Below are 11,774 nucleotides of genomic sequence, written 5' to 3'. Positions count from 1 at the left end.
CCACCTTTGTCAAGAGATTGTACAGAACACCAATTATGTCCAAGCCAAAAGGTAAGCAGAGCTGGCGCGTTAGCATGGATGAGCGTTAGCTAACATTTTCACCAGTATTAGCCTCTGATATAAACCATGCAGACTCAAAATGTTTGTTGACCACTACATTGATTGGCAAAGTGAAATTCAGCGGCTTGGTGGTGAAGTGCGTCCTTCACGTGTAAAAATGCAAATGAAGCTTCTGGAGCGTGGACCGATTTCAACCAGGGGGAATATTAAGCATTCTGTATTTTCGTTTTCTTTTGGCGGGACAACCTCAGAGATCAGAAGACACGTGGAAACTGTTTAAGATTGTGAAAGTGTTTGCATAATATGTCTCCTTTAAATAGAAGTTACACGACATTGTCACTTAGATTTTAGGTTTATTCTGGATGCTCTACGATGAAATGGACGACAAACATGGAGGTTATTGACAGTGTCTCTAAGAGCACACCCCGTAACTTTGTATTTGCTTGAGTTAGAAGGTAATGAAGGTTAGGCGCTAGTACGACAGCATTTTAGTATCTCTACCACTAAAGGGTCCAGACATCGAGGGGAGTGGGTAGAAAGGTTTGTGGGGGACAAAAACACGGTACAGTAAGTGGAGCTAACAGTTGCAGCCGGGCTGCTGGAGGGGCGGAGCACTGTCTGTCAGTTTGGCGGTGGGCGCTCCAGCAGTAACAGCCGGGTCGCCGTCCAAGCTGTCGGACATTTTGTCACAAATGAGGTCGACGAGGCGCTCAAAGGTCTGCTTGACGTTGATGTTGTCCTTGGCGCTGGTCTCGAAGAACTCAAAGCCTTTGTCAAGCGTTTAACGAGAAATTTGTACATTAAGCATGAACGTTTCCTGACACATTTTGCGCCAGCTACGCTTTTACCCCAAAATGCAACTCGATATGAATTGATATCTGTATAGTTTTAGCATTTGCATTTGCTAAAAAGACACTTTCTGTCGTCGCTGCTATAACCAATGATTATAAATCAGCATGCAGTATCGTCCTCACACTGTTTCAGTGCTCTATCGTAACATTAGCATTTAGCATGAGCATTTCCTTATATCTTATGATTTATGAGCATTTGTGTTCACATTTTCTCACTCACGCTGTCAGCTACATGTGCTAGGAGCAAAAAAAATAATCAAGTGAAGTTTACTTTATATTGTCCTTTTACTGTATTGCGTTAGCGTTACATTAACATTTAGCGGTAGCATCGCTTGATAAATCAATACAGTTTATATCGTCTCCACACTGCTTTAGTGTTTTAGCTCACCATTATCATTTACCATTAGCATGTTCTTACACACATATAGTGCTGCAACCAGTAAATACAGATCAAACGTGGTTAACTCCTTCCACTGTTTTCGTGCTCAAGCGTTGCATTGGTATTTAGCATTAGCAATTGCCGACAAACACTTTCTCCAAGACCTGCTGTTAGAAATAAATACAAATATAGTTTCTATGGTCATTTTAGTGCTTTAGCATTACATAAATTAGCATGACTAGTTCCTTACCAAATACCTTCTGTTGTATCTGCTACAGTTTATATAATTTTTTTCACAGTTTTGGGTGTTTTTAGCTTTACATTAGCGTTTAGAATTAGCATTTCCTCTCATTCAAACCATTTGTGATATCTCCGCTAACCAATACAGAGATGAATTTAGGACATTCCTGAGAGTGTTTGAGATCTATTTGTGTATGTGAACACATTTACCTTTAACGTTCACATACACAGCATTTCTGTGATATCCCTGCATATTCTTTCAATTCGTAATACAGCATTACATTAGGATTTAGAGGTAGGATTTCCCGCCGCACATTTGTCTGCAATATTTGCAGTAAATACAGATGAATATAGTTGATAGTATATATCGCACACGCCTCATTTGTAGTTGAGTTCGAGGTGCAACACGCAAATAAGGTTTTTCCTCACACTTACCCAGCTGTTCCGCCAACAGCCTGCCGCTATCCACGGACACCACTCGTTCCTCTTCCATATCACACTTATTACCAGCCAGCACCACTTGCGCGTTATCCCACGAGTATGTTTTTATCTGGGTCGACCTGTGCACAAGAACACGCTTGGGTCAAACAACAAAGACAAATTGTTTTAGGATCATCGGATCGCACAGACTCTTTTCAGAACGAACAGAGAGATGGGCAGGATGTAAAGTTGGTCCGCCATTTGGACAGGTCAAAAAGTCGGGATTGCATCATCGTTTGTTGTGTGAATCACTGCTGGTGGGGAAGGGAAAGTGGGTCAAGTTCTGTTCTGGACTGAACAGCCACACTCATTTGTAGGTTAAATTATTTTTCTTGTTCTCACAACTGCTGCTAATCTTCATCAAATTTTCTCTGTGCAGACGTGCTACAAGCCGAGAGGACAAGAGTGAAGGAGGATGCTTGTCAGGTTACACACATATTTATAGTAAGGGTGAATTTTTGCCTTCCTTCTGATCAAAGTCAGCAACGGTGTGATTATCTGTATATTTCTCAAAGATCCAGTGTGTTAAGATTTTTTTTTTTTGCCCTTCTCAATCAGCTCACAATATAGTTGGGCCAAAAATTGTAAATGTTAAACCTCTTCAATATTTATGATAGCCGATCTACATATCCATGATTATGATGCGAAACCACACAATAGCCACTTGGGAAGCTTACTGAAGCTTAGATTGTTACTGTACAAAAAGAAAAAAAAGAAGAGGACCGACCGGTTATACTGATTGTTTGTGTAATGCATCTCCCACGTCATCCTTCGCAATAAAAATGACAAGAATAATTTACTAGATGCTCTATAAGCAATTTTCATGATTTAATTGTCAAGATACTTTTGTGAATGAGGTGTCTGTATGCTGATTTTTTTTGCTTTGCCTTATGTGGGGTCTCTCACGTCATCAATCGGATAAATGTTAAAAATCGATATGCCTCCATGTTATGTTTGAAGTTAAATATTTGTATTTTCTATTTTATTTATGAACCGTATCAGTTACAGATTCAAGTGTTTTTTTTCCTTTTCCGCCAGTTACCTAACTGTCATAAAAACATAAAGGAATGTTAACCACTGTTTAACAAAACTAAAATAAAGCATCCCTTGATGACACCATCGGGACACATATTGAAGAGAAAACAGCAATCTACTTTTTTGCGTGCATCATTGATATACAATTACTTATATTTCTTGGTTCGTTTGACTTGACTAGCCATTTTCTCTCCTAAAAACTTGAGCTGTCGCAGAACACCGAATTGTTCCAATTTCGGGCATTTGACATCAACACTTGACCATTAAAAAGCCCTGCAGTCAAATAATGCATCGGTGTGTGTGTGTGCCCAACAGTCCCTGCGACTCAGTGAAGCGCAATGAGAGAAAGAGCTTAAGGAGCAAACATCACCCGTGGTGCTGCAGCCCGACTAAAAAGTAGGCCAGCGGAACAGCGCGGCCGCCGAAAAAAAACAAGAGGGCAAGAAAGGGAAAGAGGCGGAAACACGTCGAGCTGTGTAAGATGTGACTCACTTAAAGCATCTGTGTGTTTCAAATAGAGCGGCGGGCACCGGAATAGAAATATGTGCAGATCTCAGACAGGATATGAAGACGTCACACGGTTTAATTCAGGAGCGGCTGAGGAAAGAGCGGTTGCTATGGCGATGCCATTTTTTTTTCTATATGTCACAGGGTGTAACGAACGATGGGAGGAAGCGGAATGAAAATGAGAGGCACAAAAAGTCGATAGAGTGTGGACTGTATTACTGAAGTGGATGTGATGCATAATTATCACAATAGAACACAGCAGTTCAGTACAGTTTGAGTGTTTTATGTTTTGAGCCCATGTTTGGTTGCAAGCGGACTCTTTTTGCAATATTCAGTACAGCTGGGAAGGAGGAGATGGCGCACGTGGAGCTTAGGAACATTCCGTGAACAAACAACCACAAAAAAATGGCTAATGATTGTGAGCGCTTTTGTAAGTTTGTGACTGTTGTCGGTCAGGTCTTCAACTCTGCAGGTTGTGGGCTTCAAATGTGCTGATGATGACAGCGAGGTCACGTGTCGCTGATTCTGCACGTTTTGCGTCGCGTGTCGCTGTTGAAGTTTGTTTTTGTTTGTTTGTTTGTTTTTTATTGAGCATATATAGTACACGCAATAACAGGTTGACAAAGGTCAAACAAAATTATAAAAGGAAAATTAGAAATAGTTAAAAGAGAAAAAAACACACATCACAGTTATATGCTCAAAGGAGTAGGAAGAAGTAAATAACTTATCTAGTCCTACCCCTTGTTATGTAACTGAATTGTTCATTTTTCAAAACAAAGAAATGAAAAACTACATATCATTGAATATTTTTACCCTTGTGTATACTTTGCTATTCTATTTCTACACCTTTTGGTTTGTATATATATATAGTTATTCTTTCTTCTTTTGTATTTCGATTTTCTGATATTCATTATAATTAGCATCCCTTGAATACAATTGTTAAGTTGATCAAAATCCAAAAGTGGTGATGAGTAAGGCATCGACGTCGGCTTTAATGGCCAACCTCAATCCAACAGAGCACGTTCGCTTCGATTGACGTGACCCGCAAAAATTTTCTCGGCCGGTTGTACTGACGTTAGCGCGGATTGTAAAAACCTGAATATGCAGCTTATACTGAATGAGATGCGGAATATGGTCAAGAGCATGTGTGCGTGTGCTGCTCGTATCATTGTTCATCGGCAATCATGCTTATACATTACAGGACATACAAGAGCTCTTGGAGGAGTGGAACGTCTTCAGCTTCAGCCTATTCCAGTATGAGCAACAACCTTGCAATTGACTGGCAACCCATCCAAGGTACACACCGCCTTTCACCTAAAGTCTGTCGAGATCACTATTGAACATCGAGTACGGTCTCATGAACTTGCAAGTTTCGTTGTAAATTGGAATGGCTGTGTGCTTTTTAACTTCCCTTCCTGACTCTGACGTATTTCTGCAATAGCAGCACAAAATGCATTTTTGGGCCCTAGCCTTCGCAAGTATCCAACCGATGCAACTTTGATTTAAGCTAGCTGAAAAAGACAACAGCCGAGTAGTCCATTCTTGATTCATTTCAATTGGAACAGTACTTGGGGCCGTGACTGATGACGTTTCACGCGACCGTAAGAACGGACGCTGAGAAACCGTCTGTGGCTATTTCTGCGTAGTCACAGCTGACTTGCTTTTCTAAACGCAAATTTGCCTCCAACGTGACAGCCCCAAAGCAAAAGACTCGATAACGGTGACTTACCAATCCTGCACGGCACCAAAGGATTCCTCGTTGGTGATGTCATACATGAGGATGAAGCCCATGGCGCCACGGTAGTAGGCCGTGGTGATGGTCCTGTAACGCTCCTGGCCTGCTGTGTCCTACAAACACACCCGCACACACACACACACACACACACATGCGTCGTTCACTGTCATGTGTATACATAACAGTCCATGACAATCTGATTACAGGAGAGCAAAAACCATACAGGACGCAATGCACGCATTTAATCGCATCCTCTGTATTGAGTTCACAACGCAGACATCATTGGGCTGAGTGCCTCGCAATAAATCTGCGCTGACGTTGAGCAGTGACTCAACTTCAATATCTCCTCGAAAAGCTCAGCGGCGTGAGCTGCGTGAAGAGAACGTGAAGAGTTTCAGCTGAAACGATGATGACGACACATGGTTCAGTACATTCGCCGGCCATTACGTTGTCTGCGCAATCTGAGATCTTAAATCATCATGATGATTGGGCTGAGTAAGCATTTCCTAGCCGCCTTGCAATCAAAGTCAACAACGGCCTGATTGTTGGAGGTCTGCGATGATTACCCCAAGCTGATTGGGGAAAAAGAGACTGGCCAACACCTGTAAATGTTTAAAACTCTTAGATATTTTATGAAGGCACATGATATTGTGGGGGCGGCCCGGTAGTCCAGTGGTTAGCATGTCGGCTTCACAGTGCAGAGGTACCGGGTTCGATTCCAGCTCCGGCCTCCCTGTGTGGAGTTTGCATGTTTTCCCCGGGACTGCGTGGGTTTTCTCCGGGTGCTCCGGTTTCCTCCCACATTCCATAAACACGCGTGGCAGGCTGATTGAACACTCTAAATTGTCCCTAGGTGTGAGTGTGAGCGCGGATGGTTGTTCGTCTCTGTGTGCCCTGCGATTGGCTGGCAACCGATTCAGGGTGTCCCCCGCCTACTGCCCGAAGACAGCTGGGATAGGCTCCAGCGCCCCCCCGCGACCCTAGTGAGGATCAAGCGGTTAGGAAGATGAATGAATGAATGAATGAATGAATGAATGATATTGTGGTTGCATCAGGAAAAAAAATGGAATCTTTTGGACACCTATTTGAAGTGGTTATGGGGCGGCCCGATGGTCCAGTGATTAGCGCACTGACCTCACGGTGCAGAGTTTGGATGTTCTCCCCGGGCCTGCGTGGGTTTTCTCCGGGTACTCCGGTTTCCTCCCACATTCCAAAAACATGCATGGCAGGCTGATTGAACACTCTAAATTGTCCCTAGGTGTGAGTGTGAGTGTGGATGGTCTCTGTGCGCCCTGCGGTTGGCCACCGGTTCAGGGTGTCCCCCGCCTACTGCCCGATTTCGGATGGGATAGGCTCCAGCACCCCCCTTGTGAGGATAAAGCGGATTGGAAAATGGATGGATGGATATTTCAGTAGTTCACTGGAAAAAAAACAACAATTATTGAGATGCACCCATATAAACAAAAAATCTGCTTGTACCGAGTGCAAATCCTGCTCAGTGAAAAATCAGAACAGCGTGCAACATCACCGTGGAAACCACTGCCCGCCGCCGCACCTTTTGCTCCGAAATTTCAATGAAAATGCTAATGGTGACGCTTTGATGTGTATGATTGTATGAGATGATTTGTGCGCTAGTGCTATTTGTTTACTCCTCATTCTGTTTGCCGCGAGTTACATAACGGCAAACCACAGACATAACGCCGTTTGCGCTGGGGCAGTTTGATCCGCCCACAGCAAAGTGTGTTTTGCTGGGAGCGTCTGTCCGTGAATCATGATGGAGGACTTTATTTGGCTGCTCCACTTGGCGCCACTTTACCCCGCTTTGCCATCCGTCGCCGTGCGCATGGCTTCGACCACGGTGTGCTCGCTGTAGCTGGAGGCCCACTATGACTTTCACGCTGCAGAGATTGAGCACACAGAGCAGTGACCTTTTAGCCACATGCCATGATACCAAAAAAAAAGAAAATCTACTAAAGGCGTTTAAAAAGTGCCCCTGAGATGCTCCCAGTGATTTTTTTTTCTCATTTAAAGACAGGAGAATGACAGGAATTAAAAAAAAAAAAACGACTGCTGAGTCATGCAAATGAAAAGCTGGACTGGACACTCACAGGAAATCAGTGCAAACAGCCGACACCATCAAGCGGACGGTTAGACAGAGGCGTTTATTTTTAAGTGTGACGTTGTAAATTAAGTGGTATTAAATGTCATGGTTTCATAGTTAGAGTATGGTATACTTACAGTTGAAATTATTAATATACAAAGTAGATAACGTAATTACAAGGGTGGAGCCATTTTTTCAGAAGCACGGTAGATTTAAAAAGTCGGATTATTCTTATTATTTTTACGATAAGACTGAAGGGTATTTGGAGAGGCTCATAATTGACTCCATCTTGACTGTGGCCCCAGTTCCAATTCAAGAGAAACAACCCCAAAACATGACACTGCCACCAACATGTTTTATTGTAGGCATGGTGTTATTTTGGTTATTAAAAAAACAAAGAGTATTGTTGTGTTTATAAATGGACAAAATGTTATCTCACCGTTATCTTTTTATATCACAAAAGAACAGACGTTTGAACGGGGGGTAGACTTTGTCATCCCTTAATTTGTCATAAATTGGCAACATGCAACATGGTAACTTAAATTTGCAGGCTGTTTTGCTCAATTTCTTTTTTTTTTCTGCCCCGGGCCAGAAAGCAGCATCTAGCTCATCTGCTATCTGTGTGATTGATCGGCCATGTGGCAACTTGTCATGATGCGTTCAAGAGCAGTTTGTAAAAATTGATTATTCCATGTTAAAAAAGGTATTAAAGTAGCGTCATGCCTGTAATAGTGGAGGGCGGGGGGGGGGGGGGGGTTTGGGGGGGGGGGGTTGACAAGGACCATTTCAGAAAGTGGAGTGGCTGGTCACCCCCTGGGTCCCCTATAAAAAAATGGGAGGAGCAACACGACTCGATCCCCTATAACTGTATTATTTTTGCGCAAAATCACAAAAGACCAGGAAGATCCACCGAGTCATTGTCATCGAGCGACCATTACGTTACCAGGAGTCTTACTGTAAGTGTCGACCGCGTCCAATTAGAAGACGACCAGGCAGTTACTTGAAAGCAATGCGGACACTTAATTTAGCGATGAAAATGCACACATCTGACTTCACTAGACGGTCACGATGCTGTTGAAAGCCACTTTGGAGAGTTGAATGTCAACGGCTGGCTAATTGCTGCAAAATAGTCCAACTATGGCAAGAGATTGTTCTTGACAGGAACGTTAACCTTTGGTGTGAAATTCAAAAGAGGGAAGGGAAAATAGCCGAGGAAAAAAAAACTGACACAATGTGCTTCTGTAACTCGTAATTTAAAAAGCTGCAGATCAGCTTCACTTCCACACACACACAGGAAGGTGTCAGAATGTGTTCTTCCCCTCCCGCTGAGCGCTAAGCTAACACTTACTAGTCTCCTCTCAGAAACGTTCAGTCATCCATCTGCCTCCCCACTTCCAATGAATGTCAAAGCACAAAGACAAAACACAACATGTCCGGAGATGATGTGCCATGCCCTACCGGAACATTTACAGAATTTGATCCTGTTTAGCGTCGTTGGGGAAAGAGGCGATCGCAACTGTCAACAGAGCGTTTGAAAAACAAAGAATATCCACACATACAAATAATTCCTGATACTCTAAATTTGGGTGCATACATAAAGATCATGTGCCTTCTTACAATTAAATCTTTTTAACGATGATCAAGAATTTCAACGCGTCATACCATTTCATTCGCAGCATTTCTCAGAGGAGTAACCGTAGTATTGGTAGAAGAAGAAGCTAAGCTATCTGTTAGCTCAACATTACGGTTCCACAATCTATGACATTTTCACTCTGATAAAGATCAGGTGCGTTCTTCATGTTCTTGCAATTAAACCTTTCTAATGATAATCAAGAATTTCAACACACCGCGCCATTTCATTCGAGTCGTAGCCGTAGCACTGGTAGAAGAAGAAGCTAGGCTATCTGTTAGCTCAATTCGTAGGGACATTGCGGTTCCACAACCATTGACATTTTTATTATGCCGAATGACTTAATGAGATCATTATATAGTGAATAGTGAACAGGGTTAACATTTATGATTGTTGACCCTGACCGCTAATCCGATCGGGAGAGGGAACGAAAACACCCCACAGCACGGGATAATCATTCAGGATAGTCTTTCAGAGACATCCAATAATCAAGCTTTGAATGACCTTGGCCAGGTGAGGGAGGGTGGGTAGGTGATCAAGATCAAATTAGGCCCGATTATTGGTTGTTGCTGGCCATTATACGCCTCCATCTTCTTCAACCGGTTCCTGATTCTAAACATAAAGGTCAGACCTTTCTAAAAATAAATAAATAAATAAAAATAAAGCATTGATGGATTGATCACGATAAGAATAGAGGACAAACGTTGAGTTGAGATAAGATCAGATAAGATCTTCCTTTTAAAGCGAAGCTAATGATATCAGAAAGTCCCCTTTTTTCAGTTGATTAAAATCATTCGGTTCAATACCAGGCATGACACGGCATGACAGGAAGGAGCCGGTCAAAGCCGGAGCCGCTCGTACCCATATTTGCAGCTTGATCCTTTTGTCGTTTTTGTACACCGTCTTCACTTTGAAGTCGATGCCCACGGTGCTGACGAAAGCGGAGGTGAAGGCGTCGTCGGCGTAGCGGAACAGAAAAGACGTCTTGCCCACGCTGCTGTTGCCGATGATCAGCAGCTTGAACATGTAGTCGAAGTTTTGGTCAGCGCCCTCCGCTTTGCCTTTCGCATCCTGAGTGGCAGCCATCTACAATGATAATCAATGGAAAAGTGGATCAGAAGGTAGCGAGGTAGTCAGGAACATCATGAAAAGGAAAGAAAGGGACGATATTTTTAGGCTTTAATCTTTTAGTCTTGCCCCATCTACCAGGGAGTGGCCAGCTGGCTAGCATACAGATGGACCAAAAAAAACAAACACAAATCATTTTTTGTTAGCAGTTCAACCTTGGCCGGATGTCTGAGTTGTCATTTGAGTTTAGTGCAGTTTGTTGTTGTTGTTATTGTGATTTATTTGAGTAAAATGTGATGTCATTCTTTTTTAACACACCTTTTTTCCTCCTAGCATCAACTTTTCTTCTTATTCATGTCTACTAATGTGACTTTTTTCTCCACTCCAAGCATTTCTTGTAACATTGTTTTTTCTCTCATGGATTTTTTTTCTCTCCAACCATTACAAATTTAATCTTGTATTTATTTTTTTTTTGCATGACGCGACAACCCCCCCTGGTCCCCCCCCCCCCCCCACACACACACAGCGTTTTTTTTTCTTGCTAATTTAGGACTTTTTCTCCAAACATTACATTATTCTCCAGAGGTGGAAGACAGTCAGAAATGTGCAAGTCTTAAGTCAATGCATGGGGGGTGCAAATGGATGAATGAGGGGCATAAACTGTTCACTTTAGGACGATCTGTGAAGTTTACATGCATTAGTTTACAATGTTGCGTGTGGTGTTGGCTTCTTTTTGGGCGGAATTTGTCAAGTACTATGATACTAAACCCAAATAATATCATCCGTTCAATCAGGTGGGGCCCTTATGGTAGAGTCACTCATTAAACTGTCACTACAATTAACCGATGCGTTTCTACGTCAGCAACCAGCCACCTGAGAAAACACACACACACACACGCGCACACGCGCGCACACGCACACAAACACACATAGTCATCTTTGCTCCAAGGTGAACCATGCAGGCAAGAGCACCGCATTCACTGCTCCCAAACGTGCAGCTTTGCTATCATTTTAAAAATAGAATAATATATAACATCCGTGGAGTATCTTTGCATATTCTCTAAAAAAACAAATACTCACAAGGGCACACCACAGACGAGCTGTCATTTACATGCCTAGTGTGTAATAATGTATGAATAATAGTGCCAAAAAATGACACGATGTGGTAGGAATGGAGGAGGGGGATAAAGAAAGGTGGTGGTGGTGGTGGTGTTGAGGCGGGGGGCGTACTCGCTAACGCTAGCGAGGTCATTTTATGACGAATTATGAGCCATTCACAGATGAAGCTAGTAGACATGCTATTTGACAAACCTGTCTCCAAGGCTCTTGGCTCGAGTTCAGTCTGTGTCAAAAATTTCCTCCTTCGTTTAATTCAATGTTTGGGGTCTTTTTCCTCTTCTTCCTCTTCCCCCTTGCGCGTTGCTGGTTGGCTGTGCTGAAGCAATTTCAGCACCAAGGAGCTGTTCCTACCACTCCCCCCTCCCTTCTCGCTTTCCGCTACCCCCGCTCTCTCCGGTCGCGACACGAGCATGCTTCTGACGTCATCTACTAATTAACTTCAGTGGGAGTTGTAGTTTTCTCAAGACTCTGACGCGGAAGTGCGTTCGCAGCCGAAAGGGAAAGCGTTGACTACAGCATCCAGCATGCACCACGATTGGTGCGTGCACAGCTGTGTGAGTTAAGATGGC

The 11,774-nt window shown here is 43.1% G+C and overlaps 1 protein-coding gene across 1 annotated transcript; it reads right to left on the bottom strand.

Moving 5' to 3' along the window:
• Nucleotides 1–318: 318 nt before the first annotated feature.
• On the bottom strand, nucleotides 319–11,567 carry rab3c (RAB3C, member RAS oncogene family). The gene is made up of 5 exons (XM_052068479.1): nucleotides 11,398–11,567; nucleotides 9,880–10,104; nucleotides 5,282–5,400; nucleotides 1,966–2,090; nucleotides 319–828 (listed from the first exon to the last, which is right to left on the bottom strand). Exons 2-5 carry the CDS (start codon nucleotides 10,102–10,104, stop codon nucleotides 638–640), a joined length of 660 nt encoding a protein of 219 aa, XP_051924439.1. The 5' UTR covers nucleotides 11,398–11,567; the 3' UTR covers nucleotides 319–637.
• Nucleotides 11,568–11,774: the final 207 nt, after the last annotated feature.

Source organism: Hippocampus zosterae, chromosome 6, assembly GCF_025434085.1.
Source record: "Hippocampus zosterae strain Florida chromosome 6, ASM2543408v3, whole genome shotgun sequence".
NCBI classification, from domain to species: domain Eukaryota; kingdom Metazoa; phylum Chordata; class Actinopteri; order Syngnathiformes; family Syngnathidae; genus Hippocampus; species Hippocampus zosterae.
Note: the sequence above shows the minus strand (reverse complement) of the source record. Positions and strands in the feature narration are given on the sequence as shown.

Excerpts from the sequence above, each read along its gene's own strand:
- rab3c (XM_052068479.1), bottom strand. The coding sequence starts at position 10,104 with ATGGCTGCCACTCAGGATGCGAAAGGCAAAGCGGAGGGCGCTGACCAA. Across the intron at positions 5,401-9,879 it reads GGATCAAGCTGCAAATATGG|GACACAGCAGGCCAGGAGCG; the intron begins GTACGAGCGGCT and ends GTGTGTTTGTAG. Across the intron at positions 829-1,965 it reads GCTGTTGGCGGAACAGCTGG|GCTTTGAGTTCTTCGAGACC; the intron begins GTAAGTGTGAGG and ends CGCTTGACAAAG.